The sequence below is a fragment of the Photinus pyralis genome, unplaced genomic scaffold (assembly GCF_008802855.1).
Source record: "Photinus pyralis isolate 1611_PpyrPB1 unplaced genomic scaffold, Ppyr1.3 Ppyr1.4_LG10, whole genome shotgun sequence".
Classification (NCBI taxonomy): domain Eukaryota; kingdom Metazoa; phylum Arthropoda; class Insecta; order Coleoptera; family Lampyridae; genus Photinus; species Photinus pyralis.
In genome coordinates, this window is record NW_022170250.1 from 13,337,213 (window position 1) to 13,351,831 (window position 14,619).

At 42.0% G+C, this 14,619-nt stretch overlaps 2 protein-coding genes and 2 long non-coding RNA genes across 4 annotated transcripts; 1 reads left to right on the forward strand and 3 right to left on the reverse strand.

Annotated features, from left to right (window-relative positions):
* Nucleotides 1–1,941: 1,941 nt before the first annotated feature.
* LOC116160894 lies at nt 1,942–2,303 on the reverse strand. The gene is made up of 2 exons (XR_004143349.1): nt 2,204–2,303; nt 1,942–2,156 (listed from the first exon to the last, which is right to left on the reverse strand). It is a non-coding gene; the product is annotated as an uncharacterized LOC116160894 (long non-coding RNA).
* A 368-nt stretch (nt 2,304–2,671) lies between these two features.
* On the reverse strand, nt 2,672–3,256 carry LOC116160936. Its single transcript, XR_004143353.1, has 2 exons — nt 3,017–3,256; nt 2,672–2,969 (listed from the first exon to the last, which is right to left on the reverse strand). It is a non-coding gene; the product is annotated as an uncharacterized LOC116160936 (long non-coding RNA).
* Nucleotides 3,257–6,069: 2,813 nt separating this feature from the next.
* Nucleotides 6,070–6,492, reverse strand: LOC116160964 (sperm protamine P1-like). Its single transcript, XM_031474118.1, has 2 exons — nt 6,351–6,492; nt 6,070–6,301 (listed from the first exon to the last, which is right to left on the reverse strand). Exons 1-2 carry the CDS (start codon nt 6,399–6,401, stop codon nt 6,122–6,124), a joined length of 231 nt encoding a protein of 76 aa, XP_031329978.1. The 5' UTR covers nt 6,402–6,492; the 3' UTR covers nt 6,070–6,121.
* A 3,109-nt stretch (nt 6,493–9,601) lies between these two features.
* On the forward strand, nt 9,602–10,111 carry LOC116161009. Its single transcript, XM_031474183.1, has 2 exons — nt 9,602–9,823; nt 9,869–10,111. Exons 1-2 carry the CDS (start codon nt 9,686–9,688, stop codon nt 10,061–10,063), a joined length of 333 nt encoding a protein of 110 aa, XP_031330043.1. The 5' UTR covers nt 9,602–9,685; the 3' UTR covers nt 10,064–10,111.
* Nucleotides 10,112–14,619: the final 4,508 nt, after the last annotated feature.

Consider the following 14,619-nt stretch of genomic DNA (forward strand, 5'->3'; position numbering starts at 1 on the left):
TTAAAGGATCACGCACTGGCTTCCTTGTGTGCTTAATCACGAATCTATAAAAAATTTTCATTATAACTAATCCCCTCTATTGCCTATTGATTAAAGAAGTCCTACAAAATGGTTTCTTATTAACGCAGATGGCCATCTGTAATCGTTAATTCGTTTGCTTAATTCCCGCCCTACGAACCAAACAAGAAACCAGGGCAATAAATCATTCGCAAATACGTTGCAGTTTCCACGATGCTGAAATGACCTTATGCCGATTCCACAGTTGTAATCTAATAGCTCTAATCCAAACCCACGACATTTCGCCTTCAGACACCCCGAATCCACTAGGAAAACAATGCTCTATAGCCATTAAGATGACAAAAAGGACAATCTTCCATTCCACTGAATGCTCTTACAAATCCAGTATCAAAAGAATATGCACAACCTTTCGAAGGAGTGGGAGAAGGGAGATTTGAGGGTCTCGATTCCATTCAATCTAGAGGAAGGAAGGACATGGAAATCAAGTAAAGAAAAAAACCAGGAGAATTTGCGTATCGACCTCGATATTTCTTTCTCTATTTCCATTAGCACTCTCACGATAATGTTTGGGAAAAGGTAACCGAATCATTGTTTACCTGGGGGTATTCCATATTCTTCTGAGCCTCCGTTCAAATGTTTCCAAAAAACTTCAAGAGAACTCGACTCCTGCGAGTATTTGAGCCCTCTAGATTTTCCGTTCGAGTCTCAAAGCCTTTTTTACGTTAAAGAAAGCTGTTGAAACGTTTTCCCTAAATAACAAACGTGCACGTTATGTAGTTAATTTGTTTGTTCGTGCATAATCCAAGTCTGTATAGACGCACTTTTCGAAAAAACTACCTTCCCATTCGTTCAGAACACGTAACACACCACCTCGCTCATTATATGCTCTTGATACAAGTTTTGGATGATGAAAAGAGAATTATCGCCCATCATGTTATCCTGAGAATTTGTTAAGTGATATTCAGGAAATATCTCCTTGTCCACATGTTCTCCTGGTAGCTAGATAAATTTTACAAAAGTTTTCTAACTCACAGTTCGTGTATTAGGAGCAGAAACACCTCCTCCCAAATTATATTCTTCTGATAGACAGAATTTTATGTGACCTTAATATAGGGATGCTCACAGGCAAAGCTGTTAGAGACAGCCAATGCAACTACCTCGTTCGGCTGTCGTGTCGGTGCCCAAGGACTTGCACGAGGTGAAACGGCGCCGTCCTGGTACTGATCTACTTGAGATCAGCCATGACGGGAAACCATGCATCAGAAGGTCAGAAGTCGCGTGGACCTGAGGATGTGACGGGTCTTGACTTAAGTGACCGAACCTAGAGGAGCGAATCTCATTAAAAAAAAACCAAGCCCAAGGTGGAACAGCTTACTCCGACGGGGTGGATGAACCAGTATCTGATATGTGAACTATGGAGCCCAGGGAAATTACAGTTTTAGAAACACCCTTCCTCGGTCTCATACCTAGTGCCATGAGACCAACGGCATGGAACGGTAAGCGATATTTTCTCTCTTTTACGAATGATTGAAGATACCGGGAATTGATTGACTGCTTGACATACCTCCTGTTTGAAGATAACCAATCAGCAATAGCCAATGCTGAGCCAGACGCACCCTCCGCAGAACTGAAGCACACGAATGTCAAACTGCACCCAGCGGGTTTGATGACAAAAGGATTACCACCAGCCACGGTCAAGAAGCATTGTCAGCAATAGTCAAGCGATAGACTCTTGACAAATGCTTTATGGTGATGAGGATCACAGATTCTGGCCTCCTGATCACGCAAGTTAATTAAATTTGTTTACAATTATTGCATGTTGCGCCTCTAATTGTGTCAGTAAAGTGATAATGGTCAATGACCGCCCTCACCAAACTAAATTGTATTGAACTTCACCGACGGGTTTAACGAAAATATACAGAATTACATGCTCTGTAGATCATTTATTAAGATACGGTCAGTTACACACAAACTTATTCGGTAGTACTGGCCTCTGGACTTCCTGTGGTTGGGGCTCCGTCCCTCCCTTTCCCGCAACCGTTTCCGCCTTTCGCTTTAGCACCTCTCTTCATTTCTCCCTTTGCTTTACCGGCGTTATCCCCATCGCTGTCACTACTCTCGGTACTCTGGCCGGATACCTGCTCAACAACTGTAGCAATCTGAATTAACCAGCGACACTACTTACCTCGTAGATGACGAGGAAGGCTAAGAGAAGAGCAAACGCGTAGAACTTCATGTTGTGTACTTGTCTGAATTTGGGTGGCCGACCGTTGGGTTATATAGCAAGAGGATGAAGGTCGAGCTAAACGAGAATGACAACTTTTTTCGAGAATTGCTCCAAATTACTGTAAAAGAAAGCAATTCAAAAGCTAATGGCTTGATGATTTGCGTTACACAACTCGCGTTTACTGTTTATAAAAAGCAAAAATTTGCATAATTGCTTCATTAAATTTTGGAAAAATAGTAATTGAATTACATAAGGCATGCTGTTGAAGAATGCAACTGGCGAAGAAGCGATTAAATAGACTGAGGAGGGGCTGAGACGGGCGAAGGAGAACTTTGGTGAGCTCCCAGAAGGCCCAGAAAAACGCTAAGGGTTCTCGGGGCAAAGGGCAAGAGGGCGAACGCAAAGAAAGAGACGAGCAGCAGTAAATGCGATTACATGCTATTTTATTTTATTAATAAAAGGAGAGGTACACTCAATTTAGATTTTTTGAAGGTAAAAGTGCCTCAAAAAGTTTGAGACAATTCTGCTCTAACGTTTATTTTAAAATACTCATAGCTAAATCTAATTATTGCGAATCTGAGCTGCTTGTGTTGGTAGCATTAGCGTGTCTTTCCATGGCCCACTTTATAACTCGTACCATTATATCAACCCCTTCCTTCGTAACATTACGATCCTCAGAGGCGCCTTCGGAATTGTCCGATCCATCGGTGCCGTCGGCCTTGCCCTAGATAAGAACAGACTTAGTGATGAATAATTCGGTCAGAAACTTACCTCGTAAAGGACGAAGACGACCAGGAAGGGAATAAGTAAGAAGGCTAACTTCATGGCGTAGTGAAGCTCTGGAGACTAACTTTAAATGGATCTCACGAATTTATAAAGGACTAGGGAACAAAAGCGCTCTCTTGCTGTCTCTCTCTGCTTCCATTACTATTTCACAGTACTGTTTCGGAAAGACACCTACACGAATTGCTAAATAAAGGATTCACTCATTTCGCTTTCTTTTAGTTAGGTAATGTCCAAGATAAGCAAGACCTGACCACTAAATCTAAGGCATAATATTAGACAGCTTCAGGGGAATACCAAAATATTCTGCATACGTACATTTCGCATTGTAGGTATATCGTAACAAGGTCGCGGTTACAATGACAGACATTAAAAATGAATAGCACATTTTTTTCCAAAGAGGCAAAATTGTGCTTTGTGTACAGATTCGGACTGTCCCAAATGAAATGATTACATAATCTTCACTTAGATTACTTAGACAAGGAGAGAATATAAGAAACCACAACAACCGAAGGAGTTACAGTTAAAGAAGAGTTAAAGAATATAAGAAGACTATGGATGGGGCAGATGGATAACCGGAGATCTTTGGATCATGGGTATATGCTTTGAGGATGAATCAAAGAGCCAGGAACTCTAAGGAATCAAATCAGAAAGGAGAAGAAAGGAATACGGAAGCTGTAAAGTTTGGGAATTCGAAAGAGGCTTACCTCACATCCTCTGTCGTTCAACCACCCTCTTGTTACCCTCAAGCACTCATTTTGTACATGGAGCTCGAACAAAGACAAACCACCAAATGCGCGAAAATCTTCTGTTGGTTGTAGGAAAAGGAACGTTAAATCTTTTCTACCATGGGGGCTATTCCATCCCTCCAAAATCCCCTTGTACTACGTTCTCACTCAAAATGATCAGTTCTAAATGTTCTTAAAGGATTACCTAAACTTGCTACCCTAAAGGGTACTCCGTATACCACCAGCTCCTGGTGTAAACTTTTCGAGAAACAATGAAGTACTGGGGTGTCTGGAATATCCCCCAGTGTACAAAAATCTTATGCTGGTTTTGCAGCAAGAAAGTTAAATCTTTCTTTTTTTCTGGGGGGTTTTCCATACCCCCCGGTACTACGTCCTCCCTCAAAATGTCCACCCCTAGAAACATTCATTACAGTTTTTACTTAATCCACCTCACTGACAGGGTGTCCCCTACGCCACAAGCTTCTGTTGAAACTTTTCGAGAAAGTATGTAGTACCGGGGGGCCTGGGCCGGGTATGGAAAGCAGGAAAACAGGAGCTTGTGGGGTAGGGAATTCCCTTTAGGTGAGAAGGATTAAGTAAAACTGTAATGAAAGTTTCTAGGGGTGGACATTTGAAGAGAGAATGTAGTACCGGGGAGTCTGGGGCGTATGGAATACCCCCCAGTGAACGAAAATAGTATGCCGGTTGTAGCAGCAAGAACGTTAAATCTGTCTTTTTTTCCTGGGGGGTATTCCATGCCCCCCAGACCCCCCCGGTACTACGTTCTCCCTCAAAATGTCCACCCCTTGAAACTTTCATTACAGTTTTTACTTAATCCTCCTCACTTAAAGGGAATTCCCTACCCCACAAGCTCCTGTTGAAACTTTTCGAGAAATAATGTAGTACCGGGGGGTCTGGAATACCCCCCCCCCCCAGTGAACGAAAATCGTATGGCGGTTGTAGGGACAAGAACGTTAAATCTGTCTTTTTTTCCTGGGGGGTATTCCATACCCCCCAGTACTACTTTCTCCCTCAAAATGTCCACCCCTAGAAACTTTCGTTACAGTTTTTACTTAATCCTCCTCACCTAAAGGGAATTCCCTACCCCACAAGTTCCTGTTGAGAGTTTTCGAGAAGTAATGTAGTACCGGGGGGTCTGGAATACCCCCCAGTGAACGAAAATATTATGCTGGTTGTAGGGACAGGAACGTTAAATCTGTCTTTTTTTCCTGGGGGGTATTCCATACCCCCCAGACCCTCCGGTACTACGTTCTCCCTCAAAATGTCCACCCCTTGAAACTTTCATTACAGTTTTTACTTAATCCTCCTCACTTAAAGGGAATTTCCTACCCCACAAGCTCCTGTTGAAACTTTTCGAGAAAGAATATAGTACCGGGGGTCTGGGGAGTGTGGAATCCCCCCCCCCCCTGTGTACGAAAATCTTATGCTGATTATAGGAGCACGAACGTAGTACCGGGGGGTCTGGGAGTATGCGAAAATCTTATGATGGTTGTAGGATCGTTCAATCTTTGTTTTTTTCCTGGGGGGGGGGTCCATACCAAGAGAGAGAACGAATGCGTAGAACTTCACGTTGCTGTTGTCTAAATTTCGTCCGTTGGCAGTTACCCTTTTGTCATTCAATTCTTTTATGTTGTAAGCGACTTTTTCAGTTTTCATAAAGGTCGCGCTTGTAATGGCCGTCATTAAAAAAGAATTGTTACCGTTTAAAAAATGTGTTTGTGCTTTTCAGGTCAATTGGTACTATTCCGAATAATGGTACCAGTTACACAACCAAAATTCGCTGTATCAATAGATTGTTACTCCTTGAGTCATAATTTACTATAAGAAAGTGCGCTACTAATTATTTCTGTGATCCTGATTGTATGGTTTTTAGCAAAAATTTGGTATCCAAAGAGCACGGTACATCTACACAGAGTGGCGGTCAAAATGGTTCGTTCTGTCATTTTTGTGATCCCTCAGAAGTGCCTTTTCTTAGGGAAAGGGAAAGCATTGTGTGCCAAAATGTGAATGTCTCTAAATTTTTCCCTCTTTACAGTTTCCTCCTGATACAACCTAATGGGACCTTAGTGCTATAGCTAAGGTCAAGGTCAAAATAGGAAACAACCTTATTGCGTATTATGATTTTTCCGAGGATTTTTCTGATTCCAGAGCGGAAGTAGTACCACTTTACTAGTTTTTTTTTTATATATATGGCACTCAAAAGCCTGGTGTTGTGCAGCATTTTGAAAAAACTGGTATTTTCTATTTAGCTCCCTTTGAAGGGCACTTAACACGTAGAAGAAAAAGTAAAGATCAATGCAAATCGTTTATTCTATGGGTCAACGTTGTATAGACAAGTTTAAGTTTATTGTTCACCCTCCGAACCTCCATTTCCTTTGTCCTTGCGTTTCCCTTCGCTATTTCCTCTGCCCTCTCTCTTTGCCTCGTTCTTTACCCTACCATTTCCCTTTCCTTCACTTTTGCCCTTGCCAGAGCTCTCATCACCACCCTCGCTACCTGCAGAGTCGGTTTCTTGGGCGGACACCTACGACAGAACAAAAGCTAGCAAGTTGACTTAAAAAAGCTACCCTTACCTCGAAGATGACGAGGAATGCCATAAGAAGAGCGAATGCGTAGAATTTCATGTTGAACTTGTTTCTGAATTTTGGAACGGCCGCTTTCGCATTATATACCGAAAACGACAGCTACACGAAGGTCGCTTTTGTAATGATGGTCATTAAATGTGAATGGAAAGGTAGTTTTTTCGAAAAGTGTTTCTGTTTTGTGTATAGATTTGGTTTACGCACACGCCATGCGTTACATAAAGCACAGCGAACTCGCTTAATCACTTCAAAAACTACTTTGACGTGTAGTGAAGGCTTATAGCCCTACATTTTAAGACGGAAGGATCCAAGGGTGGAACGCTCAAATTTTGAAGACATTTGAAAGCTGGTAGATGCGCTGAAGACATTTAAGAGCTCTTTTTTCACTATTCTTGAAGACGTTTCCAGAGACTTGACCCCTATGAATATCTCAGGAACGTTCGGGAGGGTTTGGGATACCTATTCAAAAGTTCAGCCCTGGCGCTCATTACAGTATTCCCTAACCCTAATAGTTGGGGAATATTGTAGATCGGGGGGAATTGGGTGGGGGATCTCCCAGCTAACGAAAAGCTTATGATAGTCGTAGAAAAGTGAACGTTAAACAAATACTCCTCGGTGCTACGTTCTCCACCAAAACGTTCCGGGGGGGGGGGGGGTCTAAAGGGTTCCAAACGTTCAGCCCTCGCTCTCATTGCAGTATTACCCATCTGGTGCGTGCTGGTGGGCTTCGGATATAACCAAATCTTCCCTCTCATTTCTGCGATCTTGATACAATAATGACGCTGACTGTGAATAAATTGTTTCCCCTTTACATCTACAGGAGAAAGCTATCCTACTTAATAGTAAATTATTTGCCCGTGAGAAGGTGAGAAATGGGAAGCTAACACTTTGTTTCTACATTTCTGTGGCCCTGATACATGACGTTAGTAGAACGTATAAATGCGCTAAAAGGTTCAATTTAATATCTGCGAGCCTGATATGACAGTGAATTTAGATTTAGTAACAATCATTCCTGCGTTACACCTGCACCCGCTTATATGATCCTGATACTGCAAGTGGAAAGTGTTACATCTTCCGCTTCGAAAGCAATAATTCGTCGAAGAGAACGAAGAATTTCCCCCATACAAGTTCGGAGGATACGTTAGGTATTAAAAAAAATGGTCCTGCTATTCCTGTAACCCTGATGCAGTAATTTTAATGAAAATATGTCAATGAGACCCACAAGGAGCAAAAGGGAAGTGGATAATAGACCTACTATAGTAGTATGTCACTTTCAAAAATACATCACCAAACGATCTACGGTGTATTTCATACCGCCTAGAAAACCCCAGTGCTGCGATTTCCAACAATACGTTTGGGGGGGGGGGGGCTCTAAACTTTTTGGATGGAAAAGTAGCACCGAGGGGATCTCATGATAACTGCTGTAGGAAAAGGAAAGTTCCCTTTCCAAACATCATAGTGTAAGTGGATGGGAACTAATGATTTTTGGGAACACCGGGGGTCTGGGGGAGTATGAAATACCCTCCCAGGGCACAAAAATCTCGTGATAGTTGTAGAAAAAGGAATGTTAACCCTTTCCCTTTTACCTGGGGGGGGGGGGGTTCCATACCCCTCAGTGCTACGTTCTCCCTCAAAACGTTCAGCCCTAAGGCTCCCATTCCAAAAATTGTAAGTAGTTTGGGCACTAAACGTTTTAAGGAAAAATGTAGCACCGGGGGAGGGGGGCTGGGGAGTATGGAATATCGGATTTATGGCTCAGTGGTTGTGGTAGAGCATTAGGTTATAAATCCGGAGGTCGGGTGTTCGAACCTGGTTTGAAGTGAATTTTTCATCTGTGGCGGAGGTGGAAATTACCTTAGACCAGTTCCGAGCATTCTACCGGCTACTCCGAATTAGGTTTTCCTGCAGTTTTCCTAATTCGTAAGGTAAATACCGGAGTAGTATAGACCAACTTAAGACCTTCTGCAGAGGCACCTCCAAATAGCATTATGCGGGTCACTCTGTAATTGGGCGCATGCCTGTTGAGGGCCCAAAACAAGAGAGGGATAATAATAAAATAAAATCACCCTAGGGCACAAGAATCTCATGATAGTTGTAGAAAAAGGAATGTTAACCCTTTCCCTTTTAACCGGGGGGGTATTCCATACCCCTCAGTGCTACGTTCTCCCTCAAAACGTTCAGCCCTAAGGCTCCCATTCCAAAAATTGTAAGTAGTTTGGGCACTAAACGTTTTAAGGAACAATGTAGCACCGGGGGAGGGGGTCTGGGGAGTATGGAATGCCCCCTAGGGCAAAAGAATCTCATGATAACTGTAGAAAATGGAACGTTAAGCCTTTCCTTTTTTCCCTGGAGGGTATTTCAAACCCCCCGAGCTACGTTCACCCTCAAAGCGTTCAGCCATAAAGCTCCCTTTCCAAAAATCATAGTGTGGGTGGTACGGGAACTAATGGTTTTGGAGAACAATGTAGCATCGTGCGGTCTGTGGACGAGGATCTAATGTAGGAAAAAGAACATTAAACCTTTCTTTTTTTCCGGGGGAGTATTGGAATCCCCCCCCCCCCCCTCAGTGAAACGTTCTCCCTGAAAGAAAGTGTTCAGTCCCAAGGCCGCAGGTGGTATCTGTGCTAGTCACAGCAAATTTTTTAAGAGAGAGTGAGAGGAAAAATATCACCAAGGTATCTGGTGCGTACGGAATACCCCCCGGAAAAACTCATATTTGTACGGGAGGGCCACCGAATGTTACCCTGATACAAAATTTCCTTAAAAAGTCATTGCCTCACAAAAAATGGCAGAAAGAATAATTTTGACCCCCACCCTCTGTTGACTACAATTAATTTTGGATGCTAAACATTATAGTACCAGGGTCACAGAAATAGTAGGGATTTCCCATAACAAATTGTTAGATCATAATATAAACGAGAGTAATAATGTATTCATACAGCGAATTTAGGTTGTGTAACTGGTACTATTATGCTACTTTTCAGTAGTACCAATTGATCTGAATAGCACCAATGGTTTTTTTTTAATGGCGTCCATTACGAAAACTGAAAGGGCCACCTACAACATAAAGAATAAGTGAAGTTCTCTTGGCCTTCCTCCTCATCTATGAGGTAGGAGCTGTCCACTCACTCTGGTATTTGTTCTTATGCGAACGTGAGTGAAGGAAAAGGCGTGGGGCCGTGGGCAAGAGAAAAAGGAGGAATGAATAAGTTGCTAATTTCATTGCTATAGTCCCAAAAGAATTCTAGAACGACTGTAACATCTTGTAACACAACAGCTCGCTCAAACAATGAGGAATTGTGACACAAAGAGAGAGTAATTGCTCCATGAGCTATACAATCATTACGCAAGCCTTTTTAAAACAACCTGAAACGCTGCAACGGCCACAAGCCCGCGAAACCTCGAACGAGATGAAGATAGGCGTAATACTCTTCTCTATCCTCGTCTTGGGCGCCATTTGTGAGGTAAGTAAGTGAGTGGGGCGCATTTTTTTTTACATCTTAACCTAGCGCGGAGCCCAAGAAGCAACAACAGAAGATGGCGCTGGCGGCAGTTCTGAAAACCAAACCGAAAACGCAACTCCGGCTCGTAACAGAACTATGGAAGCGTTCAATAAAGTGAGGGAGGGTGTAAAACTGAAGCGGGCTATGGAAAAGGGCACCAATGGTTCTGCGAGCAGTCCAGAGGCCCCAAAATTGTACTGAATCTCGTTGTAAAAAATCAATGTGTATTAAAGTGCCTCCTTCCATGTCTCTAGATCTATAGTTAAGTCATAGTGAAACCGTCCCACATTTCCTAGATTTTTTTGCTCCCTCCGAGCCATAATAAAACTTGATGTTTTCATGTTATCCTGCCATCGGTGCGTCCCCGTCCCGTTTGCTCAGGTTAAGTTGAAGTTAAATGTTGCCCCCTGCCCTTTTAATTTTTTTAAACGGGGCTAATTGGGAATGATGGGATGTTTGTCCCCTGCTCTTTTGGATGTTTTTTTTGTTTTTTTTTAAATGTAATTAATTTGGGAAAAGCGGGATCTTTATCCGTTGCCCATTTTTCAAGTTTAGGAACATATTTGAAATTCGTTTCAGAACTTGCAAAAATTTTTGAGTTGAAAATTAGTTAAAGCGTCTTGAACTTGAAATCCTAAGAATCAGACAAATATGTGAACAATTATTTCCCAGCTACTCCTAAATTAAGCTTGCGTGCCTTTCATTTTTTGCTCAGAAGAGCAATAATTGGCAAAAAATGACACAAAGACGCTAAATGTCTCTATCTACATGTGAATGGCGGAATTGAACGAAACAAGGTCACGATTACCTATACAAATTATTGACGGCCCACGAGCGGCGGCGGTAATTGTCCAAAATTGTTATTGACAATCCACGCCTCACTACCTTCCTAAAGCGATGACGGTGGTCGCCTGATGATTAAATAATTAGGTACCTAATTTGGCCATTTTTGAGTGAATACCAGCACAAGCCGACCTGTAGGTATAATAAACGAGGTCAGAGCGAGAAGTCGGCACAAGATGAAGATCAACGCGTTCGTCCTTAGTCTACTACTTCTCGCCGCGCGCGAGATTTTCGCCGACGACGAAGCGGACCTCGGCGAGGCGGCGGCCGAATGCGACAAGGCGCGGCAAGATTTCAAGGAGGCGAAGGAGGCCTTCGATGAGGCGAAGAAGAAGTACAGCGTGGAGCTTCAGAATTGCAAGAAACTCTCGACCAAGTTTGGCCGAAAGGCGAGATTGTAATAACGCGAAAATGTCGGTGCAATAAATGAGTTCGATTTGATTTATTTGATTTTACTTCCCCCGAAATTTTGATGAATGGTGGATCTTGATATTGTTGGCATTATAATTAGAATTTTTCAAGAAAGGATTGTATCAGGAGAACGTTAGGAGGTATCACTCAGTTTATCGCATACCTACTCTCGAATTCTTTCCTTTTGTACGTTATTGCATTCCTGTGGTCCTGATAGAAAGTATTTAAAATAAAAGATTTATATTTATCGAGATTTTGTTATCCAGATATCAGATTCAGTAAGTCACGAGAACCACTGAACCTGTGACTTTTGTTGCATTTGCTTTCTTTTATGAGCTCCTGATACAACTATTTCAATGGCTACGGTACTATGTTGTATCGCTACAACAGCTTACTTGGATCAGAAAGACATGGAGCATGTCAACTAATAAATTCCGAGTTTCCTAAAAAAAATTTCGTGTCGGGAGAACATGATACTGAACAGGTCATGTGAAAAATTGCCTCCGATGTTTATATACAATCATTTGACAAAAGCTGATTAAGTAACCCTATTTCCGTTCCCTAGTATTATTGCAATACCGATGCAACAACTTTTAGAAGAGAAATCTATGATTAATCAGTTTATGCTTTCCTGTTACAATAACTTTTCCTAGGGAAACCCGCCAGTTAATAAATTATTCCTTTATACACTCTCACACGACCCAGGTATGAAAACTTTAAGTTTGGGCTATCCAGATTATGTGATCTTGATACAATAAAATGAAGCTACATAAAAACGACATTGTACATTCGATGATACTACTTGGGAATTCTTTTCTACTCCAAACGTTTAGGTCTGTTACGTTTCTGCAATTCTGATATATTTTATAAAAAGATAGTGTGTAAATCAGCCTATAAATTATTCCTTTATTGCACCTCGAGTTGCACCTCTCCCGTTCATGCGATCCTGATACCAGTGCATTATGACGCGAAGACTTAATTATCATTTTCCAAAGGTTACCGTGGGCTGGAAATAGAGAGGGAATCATCGAATCCCTGTTTCTTCACCCTACCGCTAGGCTGGGGGGTATTCCATACCCCCCAGAACCCCCGATGCTACAATGTCTGAGGTACTTCTTAGAAGAAGAGAATCCGATCATTATTTCCCAAAAACTATCATGAGAGTGGGGAGGGTTGCACGTTTTGGGTAAGAAATTGTTACCGGGGGGTCTGGGGGGTATGGAATACCCCCCAGCACACGAGAACTAGACCATATTTCTCCAAAGGATACCGGGAGATGCAAACGGAAGTAGAGAAAGAATCATCGAATCCCTGTTTCTTCACCCTACCGCTTGGCTGGGGGGGATTCCATACCCCCCAGAACCCCCTATGCTACAATGTCTGAGGTAATTCTTAGAAGAAGAGAATCTGATCATTCTTCCTCCAAAAACTATCAAGAGAGTGGGGAGGGGTGCACGTTTTGGGTAAGAAATTGTTACCGGGGGGTCTGGGGGGTATGGAATACCCCCCAGCACACGAGAACTAGACCATATTTCTCCAAAGGATACCGGGAGATGCAAACGGAAGTAGAGAAAGAATCATCGAATCCCTGTTTCTTCACCCTACCGCTTGGCTGGGGGGTATTCCATACCCCCCAGTGCTACAATGTCTGAGGTACCTCTTAGAAGAAGAGAATGTGATCATTCTTCCTCCAAAAACTGTCATGAGAAGGGGGAAGGTTACACGTTTTGTCTAAGAAATTGTTATCCGTGGATGTGGGGCTTATGGAGTATCCTTATCCTACGATGGGGAAGCATACGAAAACTGGATTGTATTTTTTCAAAGGTTACCGTGGGGGATGCAAAAGGAAGTTGAGAAGAAATGATCGAATTTCTCTTTGTTCAGGGTAACGCTTGTCTGGGCGGTATTCCTGCCCCTCTGTCCGTTTCCAAAAACTAGCATTAACGTTGCCAGTAACCAATCGATTAGCTCTCTTACGCAACAATCCACGCATTTCGAGCATTGTCCACCGAAAAACTACCAAAATTGCGTGATTACATGATCGTCTGAACAATAGCGGCGTTTTTTGCTCTAATGAACCATTTCCATTGTTGGGACCTCCTTTAAATAAGCCGGGAAAGAGTACGGGAAGTCAGTTACAAAAATGAAGTTCTTTACTATCGTTCTTCTCTCAGCGATCCTCGTCGTTTGCCTGGTGAGTACTTTTGCGACAAGCGAATGGCGCTTACATTGCTTGTGCAGGTTGCGGCCCAAGACGATGGCGAAGGCGGCAGGACCAAAGGAAAGAAAGGTGGCAACATGTTAAAAGACGTTATCGAGAAACTTCCCGAAATGGCTAAGGATGTGATGGGAAAATTGGGAGACTTGGGAAAAAACATCTTGGGTGGTTTGGGATCGTTGGGCGGCAAGAAATCGAAAAGCGGAGGAGGTGAAGCATAGTCATGAAATTTGTAAAATGCAATAAACTTAATCTCTTTTAACAACTTTCGTATATTCCTTAATCCCCACTCGTTAAATGTTCATGTTCTCCTGATACAAAACTTTCTTGCCAAAATCATCGTACCCGGACCACAGAAACGTAATAATGGACAGCATTAAATTTAGAGGAACGCAGAGAGGTGTCATAAAGCACCATATGTTCCGCTGATTCTCATCGGAATCGTAGAAATGTAAAGGTTTTCAACAAAATAATAATTTTATTAAGCGACAAGTTGGAACGTATCATGTTTTCCTGATATAACGTAATCTATTGACTGAAGTTCCACCTCATAACTTACCATGTTCTCCTGATAAAACCATTAATGAGAGAAATCAGTAAGTATATTAGTATAATTGGAAAGAGGTAAACACACTTTTTTCTTCTAATAATATTTGTGACAGGATCACATGAATTCTAGGAGGTATAAGGAGACAATTTTTTAACTGACATTATGATCATAAAAACGCAATAGACGCAAATTTTCTTCTAATTAATGCATTCGGGTGACAAGAACGCAAAGATGTCTATGCAAAAAAAGGGATCTGTTGTTGACCGAGACCATCTAACGTGTCATGTTATCCTGATACAAAGCAGATGGTGATACTAGCAAAATGTAAAAAATAAAGATTCGAGAATGGGGCGAGTAGAAAAGTGCTATTCACATATGCGCACCTGGTACACATTTGAAAAATGCATCAGGATCACAGAAACGCAGAAAATACGCCGAATAATCTCGCTGAGGTTAAGTGTAAGAGCAGCACCTGCGTGTGCTGAACTTCGCCTCTTATTATGTAGTCATTCATGAACATATCACAAATTAATTTAAATAAAGACATTTATTATTATTATTATTATTACTATTGAATACAATTTTTTTGCTGTGGATTCAAAAACAGTTATACTGATACGAAAAGTTTTGTGTTGCCTATCACCTCAATTTTTCTTACAGAGATGATTCGGAAACTCAAAAATAAAACGATTTGTCATTTAAGGAGGAGCTGTTCAGTATCATGTTCTCCTGACA

Bases quoted from the DNA above. Each gene is read 5' to 3' on its own strand.
- LOC116160964 (XM_031474118.1), bottom strand. From the start codon at position 6,401: ATGAAATTCTACGCATTCGCTCTTCTTATGGCATTCCTCGTCATCTTC. The intron at 6,302-6,350 runs GTAAGGGTAGCT...GTTCTGTCGTAG, and splicing joins CATTCCTCGTCATCTTCGAG to GTGTCCGCCCAAGAAACCGA.
- LOC116161009 (XM_031474183.1), top strand. From the start codon at position 9,686: ATGAGCTATACAATCATTACGCAAGCCTTTTTAAAACAACCTGAAACG. The intron at 9,824-9,868 runs GTAAGTAAGTGA...ATCTTAACCTAG, and splicing joins TCTTGGGCGCCATTTGTGAG to CGCGGAGCCCAAGAAGCAAC.